We start from the raw sequence: 16604 nt of genomic DNA, 5'->3' as shown, positions 1-16604 counted from the left end.
ATTGTTAAACAGAATCGTGACCGGTGACGAAACCTGGATTAAATACGTGAACCCTGAGACAAAAGAACAGTCAAAGATGTGGGCACATTCAGATTCGCCTACCAAACCAAAAAAAGCCCGGCAAGATTTTTCTGCCAGAAAACTAATGGCAACGGTGTTTTGGGATGCCAAAGGGGTGTTGTTGGTTGAATTCATGGAACGTGGGACGACCATTAATCAAGACGTGTACTGTGAAACACTAAAAACATTACGACGGGCTATACAGAGCAAACGCCGTGGTATGCTGACTTCTGGTATCATTTTTTTCCACGATAACGCCCGTCCTCACTCTGCTCGCAGAACAACAGCCCTTCTTGAGTCCTTCAAGTGGGACGTTTTCAACCTTCCACCTTACAGCCCAGATCTGGCGCCAAGCGATTATCACCTCTTCATGCATATGAAGAAATGGCTCGGGTCCCAGCGGTTTGATGACGACGAAGAGCTCGAAGATGCGGTCACAGGCTAGCTCAAGGCACAAGCGGGTGATTTTTATGCAGAAGCAATTTCAAATCTTGTGAAGAGATACGATAAGTGCCTCAATCGTTATGGAGACTATGTCGAAAAATAGTGCAAAGATGTAGTTGTAAGATGTATATATTAAAATATTTTTACTTAACTTGGTGTATTTTTTTCAATCAACCGGAGGTTATTTTCTGAATTGCCCTCGTATATATATATATATATGAATCAACAACACGTTGACAGCTAGGTCATTCTGAGAATACATTTAAATGCGGAAGGGAGTTCACACAGTATTCAGCATGCGATGAGTCCATTATTGGCAGATTTAAAAACAGAATACAATTATTTTTTGACGGGGGGGAGGCTACAGTCCGTTTAGATCCCCTTCTCCCGTAGATGTTAGCCTGAGGCCACATGATGGGGCTACTGAGACTACATGATGGTACGTTTGTGTTGTCAAAAAATATTATATAGCCCATTGTTTCATTCACTATAAAGAATTAAAAAAAAAAAAAAAAAAAAAAACAGAAACTATCGTAAATACAATGACCGGCTCGGATTTGAACTCTTTACTTTTTATGCTGAAGATTAAAATTTGCTCGACGGACAGCCTATTCAAGCATGATAAAAATAAAAAGGATGTAAAACCTCTTAGCCACCGTTCTGCGATAGCTACTAACAAACATAGTGTATTGACTTCCTCAGAATCAGCTTTGTAGGACATCGGAGTCGAGATAGCCTGAATAAACACCATCTGCATAAGAAGGATCAGATTTAGATTCTAGACCAAGATCAGATGATGAGAGTTTGGATTCGAAGTGAGCAAGTCACTCATATTTAGGGAATTCTGCGGCAGAAAGACAAGAGGTAACTTTGTTACCTCTTGTCTAAAATGTTCTCCACGTGCCCTTCTTCTCCTAGATAGTCAAACCGTACCGTGCTTCTGCCTGTTCAACCACACTCTCATGTCTTATGCTGAAAGAATATTTAATATGGCTGGGCTTTTATTGATGAATGATGATGGGTTACTAGAAATTGTGCTTCTTGGTCATTAGTCTAAAACGAAACAAAAAGCAGATCGTCCCCATCAGAATAGGAAGAGGTCATAAGAACGGATTTAAAAGAAATAAGAACTATAAGGGAGGGAGTGAAGGATGAAGTAAAGAATAGATTGGGGTCGAATAGGAGCGTCGGTCCCAGGTCCCATGTTGTTCCAAGCCAGCATGATGCTGCAGTGAGTCGAACACTTAAAATAATCTGCTGTCAATTTTTTTCTCCAGAAATGCAATTTTTGCCAAAAATTGAACATCTCAGTATTTGAGTTTTTACCAACGGAAAGCCTAGTGTTGGACTCAAACCCATGACCCGTGACCCAAAGATTGGGAGTATGATATTTTACCGTCTGTGTTGGCATAGCTTGTTAGCTAGTTTTACACCTATGATGTATTAATACTTAGAAATGTAAGTTGTTTCTATAAGCAGGTTTTCCCTAGAGTTACAGACACTTATCATAATTTTAAGTAAGATATTGCGTGAAATTTAAAACTTTTTCTTGTACCTTTCAGTTTTTGAAGGTGCAGTCTTTAGTTTTAGAATGAACCAGCTTTCCTCAGACAGAAGGATTTTCCTTTTCGAATTCTAATAGCTTGAAAATATATTATCACAGGCAGCGCAATCGCGCTGCCTAAGTAAAGAACGATATTGGCACAATTTATTTTTTTTTTTTCCCTACCAGGGCACTTCGTATCGAAGGAGTTGTCGTAGAAACTTCGAAAAGGGCTCATTCGACCGGAAATTGGAATGGCTAGTGCCCTTTTCATTGTTATGGCTAGTGCCCTTTTCAATTGGAATGGCTAGGCTAATGCTAGTGCTAGAAACTTCGAAAAGGTCTCATTCGATTGGAAATTGGAGTGGCCATTACCCTTTTTAATAGTCGAAAGTGATTGGAGGGCAACTATCCCACCAAACACCCATCATTCCCCCAAACACATTCAATCAAAATTTTGAGATAGCCATTTTGTTCAGCGTAGTTGATTTCCAGATAGAAAATTTGTTTTTGTAGAGGATACTTCCCCACAATCCTCAGGGCAAGGGTTTTAAGTTTTGCCCTGGGGGCATATAAGAACGATGTTGGCACAATATATTATTTATTATTTTTTTTTACCTTTAGAGCAGGGCACTTCGTATCGAAGAAGTTGTCGTAGAAATTTCGAAAAGGGCTTATTCAATTGGAAATTGGAGTGGCTTGTGCCCTTTTTTATAGTCGACAGTAATTGGAAGGCGACTAACACCCCTTCCAAGCCCACCATTTCCCGAAACACATCCAATCAAAAATTTAAGATAGCCATTTTGTTCAGCGTAGTTGATTTCCTGATAGAAATTATGTTTTTGAGGAGTACACTCCCCCACAGCCCCCAGGGCAAGTGTTGTAAGTTATGCCCTGGGGGCACATAAGGTTTTTATGGAAGGCGTTGTCGTAGAAACTTCAAAAAAGACTTATTCGATTGGAAATTCAAAGGGCTAGTGCCCTTTTTAATAGTCGAAAGTGTATGGAGGGCCACTAACCCTCCTCTCACGCCCACCTTTTCCCCAAACACATCCAATCAAAATTTTGAGATAGCCATTTTATTCATTGTAGTTTTAAGTTCTGGAAATTAGGTCTTTGAGGATGACAACTGCCCCACAGCCCTCAGGGCAAAGGTTGTAAGTTATGCCCTGAGGGCATATAAGGTTTTATAGAACGTGTTGTCCTAGAAACTACAAAAAGGGCTCATTTTATTGGAAATTGAAATGGCTAGTACCCTTTTTAATAGTCGAAAGTGATTGGAAGGCAACTAACGTCCCTTCCACGCCCACCATTTCCCCAAACACATCCAATAAAAATTTATAGATAGCCAATTTATCCCACGACGTTCAAAGTTCAGGAAATTATACCTTTCAGCAGGACACTCTCCCCACAGTCTTCAGGGCAAGGGTTATAAGTTATTCCCTGGGGGCATATAAGGTATGAAATCTTTCTCGTAAAAACTTGAAAAAGAGCTCTTTCGATTTGAAATTCAAAGGGCTAGTGCCCATTTTAATAGTCGAAAGTGATTTGAGGGCAACTAACCCCCCTCTCACCCCCACTTTTTCCCCAAACACATTCAATCGACATTTTTTATAGCCATTTTATTCAAAGTAGTTGAAAGTTCTGGAAATTAGGTCTTTAAGGATGACAACCCCTCCCCCCACAGCCCTCAGGGCAAGGGTTGTAAGTTAGGCTCTAGGGGCATATAAAGTTTTTATTGAAAGCATTGTCGTAGAAACTCAAAAGGGCTCATTCAATTGGAAATTGAAAGGGCTAGCGCCCCTCTTACGCCCACCATTTTCCCAAACACATCCAATCAAAATTTTGAGATATCCATTTCGTTCAACGTAGTTAAAAGTTCTGGAAATTAGGTCTTTTAGGATGATAACCCCCTCAGAGCAAGGATTTAAAGTTATGCCCCGGGGGCCTATAAGGTTTATATAGAAAGTTGTTTTGAAAATTTCAAAAAGGGCTCATTTGAATGGAAATAAAAATTGCCCTTTCTCATAGGCAGCGCAATCGCGGTCCCTAAGTAAAGAACGATGTTGGCACAATGTATTGTTTTTTTCCATACCAGGGCACTTCATATCGAAGGAATTGTCGTAGAAACTTCGAAAAGGGCTCATTCGATTGGAAATTGGGATGGCTAGTACCCTTTTCAATTGTTGAAAGTGATTGGAAGGCAGCTAACACCCCTTCCACGCCCACCATTTCCCCAAACACATCCAATCAAAATTTTGTGATAGCCATTTTGTTCAGCGCAGTTGATTTCTAGATAGAAATTATGTTTTTGAGGAGGACACTCCCCCACAGCCCCAAGGGCAAGGGTTTTAAGTTATATCTTGGGAGCATTTAAGGTTTTTATAGAAAGCGTTGTCTCAGAAACTTCAAAAAAGGATTGTTCGATTGGAAAAAAGGGTTAGTGCCCTTTTAATAGTCGAAAGTGATTGGAGGGCAACTAATTCCCCTCTCAAGCCAACCTTTTCTCCAAACACATCCAATCAAAATTTTGAGATAGCCATTTTGTTCAACGTAGTTGAAAGTTCTGGAAACTAGGTCTTTGAGAATCACAACCCCCCAAGAGCCCTCAGGTCAAGGGCTATAAGTTATACCGGAGGGGATTTAAGGTTTTCATAGAAACCCTTTTCTTAGAAACTTCAAAAAGAGTTCAATTGATTGCGGATTGAAAGGGATAATACCCATTTTAATAGTTGAAGGTGATTGGAAAGGCGATAAAGCCCCTTTTACGCCCACCATTTATCCAAACACATCAAATCAAAATTTTGAGATAGCCATTTTTCCCAAAGTAGTTGAAAGGTCCGGAAACTATATCTAAGAGGATAACACAGCCCTCATGGTAAGGGCTGCAAGTTATGCCCTGGGGGCATACGAGGTTTTTGTTGAAAGCTTTGTCGTAGAAACTTGAAAAAGGGCTCATTCGATTGGAAATTCAAAGGGCTAGTGCCCTTTTTAATAGTCGAAAGTGATTAGAGGGCAACTAACCTCCCTCTCACGCCCACCTTTTCCCCAAAAACATCCAATCAAAATTTTTAGATAGCCATTTTGTTCAACGTAGTTAAAAGTCTTAGAAACTAGGTCTTTGAGGATAATAACTCCCTCAGAACCTTCGGGGCAAGGGTTGTAAGTTATACTCTGGGGGCATATAAGGTTTTTATAGACAGTGATGTTGTAGAAGCTTCAAAAAGGGCTCATGCGATTGGAAATTGGAAAGGCTTGTGCCCTACGAAATGTAAAGAACAATGTAGGCACAATGTGTTATTTTTTTTTCTTCTTCTTCTTTTTCCATACCAGGAAACTTCGTATCGAAGGAGTTGTCGTAGAAACTTCGGAAAACTTCATTCGATTGGAAATTGAAACGACTGGTGTCCTTTTTAATTGTCGAAAGTGATTGGAAGGGAGCTAACACCCCTTCCACGCCCACCATTTCCCCAAACACATCCAATCAAAATTTTGAGATAGCCATTTTGTTCAGTGTAGTTGATTACCACATAGAAAATATGTTTTTGAGGAAGACACTCCGCCACAACCCTCAAGGCAAGGGTTTTCATTTATGCCCTGGGGGTATATAAGAAAAATTTTGTCACAATGTATTATTTATTATTTTTTTTTTCCTTTAGAGCAGGACACTTAGTATCGAAGAAGCTGTCGTAGAAACTTCGAAAAGGGCTTATTCAATTGGAAATTGGAGTGGCTTGTGCCCTTTTTTATAGTCGAAAGTAATTGGAAGGCGACTAACACCCCTTCCAGGCCCACCGTTTCCTGAAACACATCTAATCAAAAATTTAAGATTGCCATTTTGTTCAGCGTAGTTGATTTCCCGACATATTTTATGTTTTTGAGGAGGACACTCCCCCACAGCCCCCAGGGCAAGTGTTGTAAGTTATACTCTGGGGGCAGATAAGGTTTTTATAGAAGGCGTTGTCGTAGAAACTTCAAAAAAGGCTCATTCGATTGAAAATTCAAAGGGCTAGTGCCCTTTTTAATAGTCGAAAGTGATTGGAGGGCAACCAACGTGCACCTTTTCCCCAAACACATCCAATCACAATTTTGAGATAGCCATTTTATTCAACGAAGTTTTAAGTTCTGGAAATTAGGTCTTTGAGGATGACAACCGCCCCACCGCCCTCAGGGCAAGGGTTGTACGTTATGCCCTGGGGGCATATAAGGTTTTTATAGAACGTTTTGTCGTAGAAACACAAAAGGGCTCATTCAATTGGAAGGTGAAAGGGCTAGTGCCTTTTTTAATAGTTGAAAGTGATTGGATAGCGACTAACGCCCCTTTCACACCCACCATTTTCCCAAACACATCCAATCAAAATTTTGAGATATCATTTTCGTTCAACGTAGTTGAAAGTTCTTGAAATTAGGTCTTTTAGGATGATAACCCCCTCAGAGTCCTCAGTGCAAGGGTTTAAAGTTATGCCCTGGGGGCATATAAGGTTTATATAGAAAGTTGTTGTAAAAATTTCAAAAAGGGCTCATTTGAATGGAAATAGAAATTGCCCTTTCTCATAGGCAGCGCAATCGTGGTGCCTAAGTAAAGAACGATGTTGGCACAATGTATTATTTTTTTCTACCAGGGCACTTCGTATCGAAGGAGTTGTCGTAGAAACTTCGAAAAGGGTTCATTCTATTGGAAATTGGAATGGCTAGTTGGTCTTTGTTGGTTTGTATTTCTAAAATGCCTGCCTTTCTCTGTTTGTATGTCTTAATCTATTTGTTTGTATGTCTGGGTTGAAGTCTCTATAAGTCCAAGTGTCTTTCTTTGTTGGTTTGTATGTCTAAAGTGCCTGTCTTTCTCTGTTTGTATGTGTGAATCTATTTGTTTGTATGTCTGGGTTGGTGTTTGCAAGTCCAAGCGTTTGTCTTTGTTGGTTTGTATGTTTAAAGTGCCCGTCTTTGTCTGTTTGTATGTCTGAATCTGTTTGTTTGTATGTCTGGGTTGGTGTTTGCAATTCCAAGCGTTTGTATTTGTTGGTTTTTATGTCAAAAGTGCATGTCTTTCTCGGTTTGTATGTCTGAATCTCTTTATTTGTTTGTTTGGGTTGGTGTTTGCAAGTCCAAATGTTTGTCTTTGTTGGTTTGTATGTTTAATGTTCCTGTCTTTCTCTATTTGTATGTCTGAATCTATCTGTTTGTATGTCTGAGTTGGTGTTTGCAACTCCAAGTGTTTGTCTTTGTTGGTTTGAATGTCTAAAGTGTATGTCTTTCTCTGTTTGTATGTCTGAATCTACTTGTTTGTATGTCTTGGTTGGTGTTTGCAAGTCCAAGTCTTTGTCTTTTCTGGTTTGTATGTCTAAAGTGCCTGTCTTTCTCTATTTATATGTCTGAATCTATTTGTTTGTATGTCTGGGTTGGTTTTTGCAAGTTCAAGTGTTTGTCTTCGTTGGCTTGTATGTATAAAGTGCCTGTCTTTTTCTATTTGTCTGTCTTAATCTATTTGTTTGTATGTCTGGGTTGGTGTTTGCAAGTCCAAGTGTTTGTCTTTGTTGATTTGTATGTCTAAAGGACATGTCTTTCTCTATTTATATGTCTGAATCTATTTGTTTGTATGTCTGGGTTTGTAATGGAACCAATTTCCAATACCCCAAAAATTTTCCAAGTAAAAATGCCCAGAATATAAACCCAAATAATTTAAGTAACAAGTAATTATCAAATTTAAAAAGTAGCGAAACATTGTATTGCAATTGTAACAATAAACCTTAGGTTTGAAATTTGCATAAAATATGTCAAAAATGGTGTAAATTAAATACAATGTTAAACTCTGTATCTAGTAAAAAAAAAGTACCATGCTGGGAGGAATTCCGAAGCGAAATGTAACTATAAATCTTAGGTTTGAAATTTGCAAAAAATGTGTCAAAAATTGTATAAATTACGAGGAAAAAGCTTCTGGAAATATTTGCGTGTAATACAATGGTAAACTTTGTATCAAGTAAAAAATTGTAACATGCTAATAAGTTAATTAAAATCGAGTAGCCGATTGGGACAGCACTGCCCAATAGTAATAGAAGACAAAAATTTGAACCAATAGGATTAATATAGTGCGCTCTTTAGTAACGCCCGGACGTAACCTCTGGCGAAATTGGAATGAGTAGATAGCGAGAACTTAGTCTTTTTGAATCAGTCTTAGTTTGCAGTCTTTTTGGAGCAGTCTTATTGTGTGAGTCTTAACTTTGGAATCTTATGACAGTCTTATTTCGGAATGAGTCTTATCTAGTTAGTCGATTGTCAGTTCAGAACAATAGGATTGAACCAGTGACTAGTTTTAACTTAGTGCCATTTACTGCAAATATTTTAATATACCAAGCTCTGTTCCAGTTCTGTGAGTAATAAATGCATCATCTTCTTATTTTATTCTCTTTATGCTAGTATTTCTCGAAATTAGTTTGTCCTTGTGGCTCCACTCGCTTCCAAGGGAAAATGAACCCATTCAACCTGATTTCGACTCAGTATGGCCATTAATGCGAACTCCCCGTTTGTACCGTTAATTTAAGCTCCCTACACATAAAGTCCCGCCTCCACTTAGGTATGCCACTCGCGAACCATCAGTTTAGAGGTTAACAAATTTTCCCCATTGAATTAATTAATTGAAAATTCCCATATTAGGAAACATCTGAAAATATATGAATAAATAACTTTTTATAAGAAAAAACCCCATTACAATTGGCGCGGCCTGTTTAAAGGAGCAAAAACACAAGGACAACATTGAAAAAAAAGATTGTTGAGAAATATTACGCATAGGGAAAGTGTGCATGCATTAAAGTACCATTTTTTCCGCATGCTTTGAAGTGTCATATTTTTTGCATGCTTTGAAGTGTCATAATTTGTGCATGTTTTGAAGTACTATATTTTGTTAAACCTAAATCCCCCAAAAAATAGTAGAAAAAAAAATTACATATAATTAAGAAGTATCGAATTTAAATAATATCAAAACAAATAAAACCAGTACTTAATTTTAACCAAACAAAAAAAAACAAATCAATATGTCATTAGATCAAAACGCATAATTAGTAAAGCAAAAAATTATTGCCAAAACAGTGAAAATTTAAAAGTCAATACCCCCATATGACGAAGATTCGGATGTAGATGAATTTATTATCCAACTAAATCAATTTGTGGAGGTAACTCAAACAGACTTAAAATCATTAGTTGGCATGATGTTAATGAGACTTAAGGGACAAGCACTAACATTCTTAAAACAGTTAAAAAATACGATAGGGGAAGATAACAATCTTCCAATAAACTCAATAGAAAAATTGCTAAAAGCGTTCCGAGAGAGATTGGTTGAAACCAGTTTAACACACAAACTAAAGCATGGCACGGTTTGTTTCGACGAAACCCAAAATGCTAGAGAATATCTGCACAAAATAATGGTATCCATTGAGGCTAAATAAGGAAAAGAATCTGGTCCTTTATATGATAAAATTGTACTAAATGCTTTCATGCAAGGGTTAAGCCCCAAACTGTACCGAATGTTAATATCAAAGAATATCCAAACATTAGAGCTAGCAGTCCAGGAAGTAGAGAGAATGATAGAAATTGACTCAATTGAGGCGAACCACAATAAGTCAAAAATAAATAACGTAGAAAATTCAACTCCGGGACGATCACGAGCAATTTCCCCAAATTTCTTTTCGAGAGATAATTCACCCAAACCGAACCAAATTAGATCTCCAACCCCTACCAGGCAAAGGATAGTACGTTTTGTACCCACAAATACAACAAACAACGTACGGAACCCCTCAATTATATGCTAAGCATGTAATAAACAAGGACATATTGCCAGGGAATGCCATACTAAAAATAACTTTACACCAGCAACCCCCTTTTTTAATAAACGTTTTTTCGGGAGGACAAACTTAAATGCCAATGGGTCAGATAGCTATAGAAATAACCCCCCACGCCTCCCACAGTTCCGCACCCCCTACCAACAATGATTTGCCTACTCAAATCCTTCCCTCAACCGGCACAACAATTGTTGGTTCGCCAACCCAAATACGCGACAAAACATGTACCAATATAATTCACGGAAAGTGTATCCGACTAGAATTAACAGGAATGCGAGCGGTGACAGAAGAAATTTTTTTCCGACGGGAAACGAAAGAAACTTTTTGTCAATACAAAATGAACAAATGCCGCGAGCCGTCGGCACAAGAAACTTTAACCCACGTAATAATACGTGGCAACCAAGACAATCAAATATCAATCAACTCGGTGCTTCAATTGCTAGTGAACCCAATTCACTTCCCGCCGAACCCCTATGTCAAACCCCAACTTATCAAATAAGCGCAAAGGGAAAAGAATTAGGCCCCCAAGAAAAATAACCGGGACCCTGGAGGCCAGTATTTTTCATAGGTCCCACCCATTAATTGTACCTTTTTTTAGTGATAATAATAATATACTAAATATATTAAATAATTTTAATGTTGCAAGTATTAACTTCATAGCGTTAATAGATTACGGTGCATCAGTTCACATAATAAATTCGAACGTATTTAAAAAACTACCAGTGTATATTAAGCGACGGAAAAACTGCACTATTCCCAGTTTAACAAGTGTCACGGGTCATAGACTGGAAGCTATAGGCTCCATACGTCTAGATGTGATAAAAGATAATAGGATCTTTCCTACAAACTTCATAAGCTACAAAAATTTCCCATACGAGGATATAATGGATGCAGATTTTATAAAATTTAATAAAGTGTTGTTGGACATAGCAAATTACAGACTCGTGTATCCATATGATTCAATTCTCCAGTGCCGGGAGAGAAGGGAAGCAACAGTGAATAGAATCAAGTCCTTTGTACCTCATAACACGTCATTTTCTCCCACGGGACGAGAAAGAAATATAAGCAGCAAATGGATCCAGTCAGTAAAAGCAAAAATAGGGAAAATGCAGGAGTACAGACAAACAGAAATAAAGAAAATAGCTGAATTATGGAATGAAATAATAAATCCAAGTACTGTTGTAAGGGGACAGGACTTGAAATCACCCTTACAATCAACCCCAAAAGCGGAAGACTTGACGCAATCAAGCGCCAATCTTAATTTAATAGAAAATAGCTCGGAAGAAAAATATTATGGATTTACGGTGCATAAGACAAAATTCCCCCAAATACTATGCAAAGTGTAAAAATCTCTCAAATGGTCACCCCTGTAAATGACAATTCCGAAATTTGATTCGCATCCCCGTGGAAAGAAATTCCAGAAAATCTATTTTGTGAAGAACATATTATTTCATACGAAAAAGGCGAAGGTTTTTTTCGGTTAACTAACTAACATGAAAATGACATGATTACATTAAAAAAAGGAATATTTCTCATTGAAATACAAGTGATTTCTGAGCACGAGCTAAACAAATGGAAAAACTCCAAGGAAAGCTTAGTTAATAGTATCGGTGTTAGGAACCCAAAGAATATGTACCCCCTAACAAAACCCCTATTTTTGGAAAAATTTAAATTAGATTATATCAAAGATACGCAATTAAAAGAAAAATTATGTGAATTGCTCTGGGATTTTAGAGATATATTTTCAACATGCGAAGAAGATACTGGATTGATACCTTTTTATGAACATACTATCCAAACTACAGGTTTGCCTGTAGCTAAACAGCCCTATCGCATCCCTTATCCTTATAAGGATTGGTTAAAAAATAAAATCTGCGAATTAGAAAGAAACAATATAATACGGCCAAGTATAAGCCCGTATTCAGCCCCCGTTATAATCGTGCCAAAAAAGAACAAGGATCTTAGACTTGTAGTAGATTAGAGAGCCTTAAATAAGCAAGTAGTAAGTGACAAATTTCCCCTGCCCCGAATTGACGAAATCCTAGATTCCATGTCAACCAAAAATAAAATTTTTACGTCTCTTGACCTCACGCAAGGCTATCATCAAGTTAAGATAGCAGATAATGACGTTTATAAAACGGCTTTTTCAACGACGGAATGTGGCTCTTATGAATATTTGAGGGTACCCTTCGGACTCAAAACTAGTTCAAGTGCATTATGTAGACATCTATTACATTTATTACAAGGTTTAGAAAATATCATCCACTTTGTGGACGATGTGATTTGTGTAGGAGAAACACCAGAGGATCATTTAAAAACATTAGCCAAAGTTTTCGAAAAATTCAGAGAGGGTAATCTGAAATGTAGACCTGAAAAAGTAAATTTGTTTCAATCCGAAATAAAATTCTTAGGAATGATAGTGACCCAAGGTTAAATATCACCGGACCCTGAGAAGATAAAATGTGTAGAGAATCTTAAGCCACCAAAAACTTTGAAACATTTAAGAGGCATCATTGGTTTAACCAGTTATTTTACAAAATTTATACGCAACTACGCCCAAATCACAAAGCCCCTAACAAACCTAACTAAAGAGACTTCCCAGACTATCACCTGGTCGCAGGAAGCTCAAACTTCCTTAGACACTCTCAAGAAGGCTCTTACTTCTGAACCAATCTTGTCGCTACCAGATTTTGAAAAGGGACAATTTGTGGTTACCACTGACGCTTCAGCTTTAGGCATCGGTGCAATTCTTTCCCAATTAATCCCCGTGGAAAACTACCCTGAACCCCTACAAGAATCCCCTCGGTATATAGAGAAAGTCATATGCTATTCAAGCAGAACTCTAACCAAAGGCCAAAGTAGTTATTCAGCTACACAATTGGAACTATTATCTATAATTCACCATTTAGATAAATTCAGACATTATTTAGTAGGACGAAAATTTAAACTGCGCTCGGACCATAAAAGCTTACAGTACCTAAGCACATTCAAGAATCCAACCGGAATTTTAGCGCGATGGATAATGAAAATCCAAGATCTGGATTACGAATTTGAACACGTGACCGGTAAACAGAATGCCCCTTGTGATTACCTGAGTAGATACCCTGAGAATAACCCTTCAGATAATGAAAATAAACAAATAAATGCCATTAATCCCAGTAAACGAAAACACAAGAAGAATAAACCAAAAATCTTTACAGAAGAAAACGAAATTACTCGTAGCCCCTTATCCCTAGCTAACATTAAGAGAAACCAAGTTAAGGATGAAATGTGTTTGACTCTAATTAATTATTTTGTGAATTCTGACAATCTCCCTAATAAGTTCAAAGCCCTGAGACGGGAAATAGACAATTTTTATTACGACTTGGACGAAGAAATCCTTTGCAGGATAGTATCAGGCGAAACAAATAGAAATCAAACCTTAATAATCCCAGTACTCCCTCAAAGCTTAATAATACCTGCCTTTGAGTACTTCCATTCGGAGATAGGCGGACACTTAGGAATAACCGAAACATTCCACAAGCTAAAACAATACTTTTATGTTCCGTCGACATTAACAAAACTCAATGATCTTATAAATACATGTGAAGCGTGTAACTTAAGAAAAAATATCCAAACGTACCCTAATCCCTCTTTGGGGAGAGTGCCAGTAGCCAGGTCCCCTTTCGATATCGTTTCATTTGACCTGTATGGTACAAGTGGAGGATTACCTGTTTCTAATCGAGGTCATACTTGCGTTCTATCAGTAATAGACCACTTTACCGGCTTCACTTTTGCCAAAGCATGTAAAAATCAGGCCGCATATGCCACAGGTAAGGCCTTGGCAAAAATATTTTTAGAGTTTGGCGTACCTCAACAGGTCATTAGCGACAATGGAACTAACTTCGTTTCTAAAGTAACTAAAGATTTAATGAGTTTCCTTAAAATAGAGAAACTAGTAACCTCACCCTACCATCCCCAAGCTAATGGAAAAATTGAAAATAGGCACAAAGTATTTTCCAATGTTTTGAGTATTTATTCAAAAGACAATCGAAACGATTGGGATCTATATCTACCTTACCTAACTAATGTAATTAATACCGCATATTCAGAAACGACTAAGGATAGTCCATTTTTTCTTTTATTTGGCCGCGATTTTAAAATACCTTATCAAGAAATTATAGAATCTAGGCAGTATTACAATAATACACAAGACTACAAGCAAGATTTTATAAATAGGATGAGAAAAACCTATAAAATAGTTAGACAAGAGTTAGAAAAATGTAAGATGAACCAAGAGCTGAGAAACGAGTCCAAAATCAAAAGGAATATAAATTTTAAGGTAGGCGACTGTGTCTATCTAATGTCTGAGGCTAAGCTGGAAGGCAGAAAACTTTCCAATAAATATTCAGGACCCTACAGAATAATCAAAAAATACGACAATGATTTTACTTTTAAAATGATAAATCCAGAAAACGGGAGAAAATACAAAGCACATGTTAGCCGTATGAAAGGTGCCAAATACCCCGTTAAGTGGGCACCCGAACCCTCATCTTCAGATTCATCAAACGTGGAAAATGAATTTCCTAAGTCCAGGCTATCCGAACTAAAACCCTTTAATTTCAAACAAAACTATTTTGAAAACAATAGCAAAGATGAAGATTTTGAAGAATTTCTGGCCATGAAAAACCTAGTCATCCCTAAAAGAAAACCCCTAGTATCCATGCCTGCAAGAACCCCAAAGAGCCCAGAGAGTTCATCCACAGAAAGCTCGGAGCAAGAATTAGATTATACGCTGTCGCCAAAAACCCAATTTTTCCCCGATAGAATTTCGACCCCATGTCCCCCCAAAAGATTTCCTGACGACATGGTATCCCCAGCAACCCCGATAGAAAGACCCCTATCGCTACAGGAGGAACTAAACAGAGCTCTGGAAACCCCAGGTGCAAAAAGGAGGAAGACTCCCCCTAGGGATAAAAATACAAAAAGCTTGAGAGAAGCCATGGACATTATAGGTTATCCTATAAAAAAAAGGCACAATACTTTGCCTTGGACACATGAAGACCCTGAAAATGAAAACTTGGGACAATATCATCACATAACGGTGTCTAAAGTAAAACCCAAGGAATCTTACTCCTGGAAACAGACCCTGATACGAAATACACCTCACCCCCCGGAAGATATGGCATTCAAGCAGTGGAGACATTCTCCAAAGGTATTTGACTCCTCCCAGAGTTCACAGGAATCTTTTAACTCACCCGAAACAGGACTTCAGCGTGAGGAAATGGAAAATAAACCCTCTACCTCCAGAGGAGATGAGATATATGAAGCAAGACCAGGTGATACCCCAAAATCTCAAAGGACAACCCCAGAAAGCCCTAATGATGAATCCTCAGAAACTAGTTCTACTGAATCCGAAGATGAATCAGATCCTGACTACCCCCAGAATGCACCAAAACAAAAACCGGCTTCTGCCGCGGCCCATGCGAAAGCCGCAAAATTAAAAGGTCAAAAATTCCTACTAAAACAGTATAAGAAATTTGATCTGATCTCTATGGGAAAATCAAAAAAGAATAAAATACAAGAAGGCGAACAGGAAATTACCACGAAATCTGGCAGAATTAGTAGGAAACCAGACAAATGGAAATATGTCTAGGAATCGAATAACCCAAAAACTTATAAGACAATAGTAAATCGAAATGAGCAATTTTAAATAAAAGTAAAAATATAAACAAGACATTACAATCAAAGCGACCCTTAAAAATTCAAAAAAATTAATAGTTAAATCTTTCCAGATAAACTGGATTCCGGATTGAAAAAAAAATCCTGAAGTTAGAAGAAAAACAAGAATTGTTCAACCCCTCCTACAGAAAGAGGGATAACTAGTGCAACCCTATTACAGACAGAACAAATATGGATCAGCTATTTCAAGTACGAGCAAAACTCCTACAGGCATTGACCGAATTGATAACAGAAAAATCAAAAATTGAAAGTATGATAGAAACTATACTTAAATCCCTTAGTAAGGTTAAGGCATCCCAAGAAAAAATGAACAAGAAAATAAATGAGATCCTAGTTACTAAACAAATAGACAAATTAATTGAGGCTCAATTTATGGAGCTGAAAGAACAAATCGCCAAAATCCAGAACAAAATGGAATCAATAAGCGACGCCGCGCTTGTCGAGGGATATAATTATCCCGACCAGATCCTAAAATTACAAGTATTATATGATAAAATGCAGAATATCGGTAAAAAAGTACAAGATTATAAGAATAGTACCATCCTATCCGCGACGATGGCAATACAAGAACTCCTGGCACCCCAGAGAGCAAAGATTCTGGACATGCAACATAATTACGACCACTTGAAGGCACAAAAAGAAATAATTAAGCTGCAACAAGATAGCTTAGAGAAACAGCTAAAAGAGAACCATGCCAAAATTAATAAGGAACTACAGAAACAGAGAGATTTTTGCTCAAATTTGGAACAAATGGTTGCAACATGTTTTACCGTTGAAATTGATCTACCCCTCAGCCCCCATTTGGAAAATATTCTTACCAACAGTTACAACGAAGGACCATCCCAACCCGTATACTTTGCAATTCCAAATCAAGCTCGTCACCACCCCATAAAACCCCAAGCGGAAACTAATCGACGGAATCCACCAACAGACAATAATACAACTACGAGGACCCAGTACCCTGACGCCCAAGAGAATGTTATTACGGGCCAAGATTCCTCAGAAAT

The 16604-nt window shown here is 37.8% G+C and overlaps 1 protein-coding gene across 1 annotated transcript; it reads left to right on the top strand.

Annotated features, from left to right (window-relative positions):
* Nucleotides 1–918: 918 nt before the first annotated feature.
* LOC148951996 (uncharacterized) lies at nucleotides 919–15511 on the top strand. The gene is made up of 2 exons (XM_089089116.1): nucleotides 919–943; nucleotides 13077–15511. Exons 1-2 carry the CDS (start codon nucleotides 919–921, stop codon nucleotides 15509–15511), a joined length of 2460 nt encoding a protein of 819 aa, XP_088945242.1.
* The last annotated feature ends 1093 nt before the right edge of the window (nucleotides 15512–16604 follow it).

Source organism: Artemia sp. Qi Xiang Cuo, chromosome 5 (assembly GCF_049724085.1).
Source record: "Artemia sp. Qi Xiang Cuo chromosome 5, ASM4972408v1, whole genome shotgun sequence".
Taxonomy (NCBI): Eukaryota; Metazoa; Arthropoda; class Branchiopoda; order Anostraca; family Artemiidae; genus Artemia; species Artemia sp. Qi Xiang Cuo.
The sequence above is the reverse complement of the archived record's forward strand: the minus strand, read 5'-3'. Positions and strand labels throughout refer to the sequence as shown.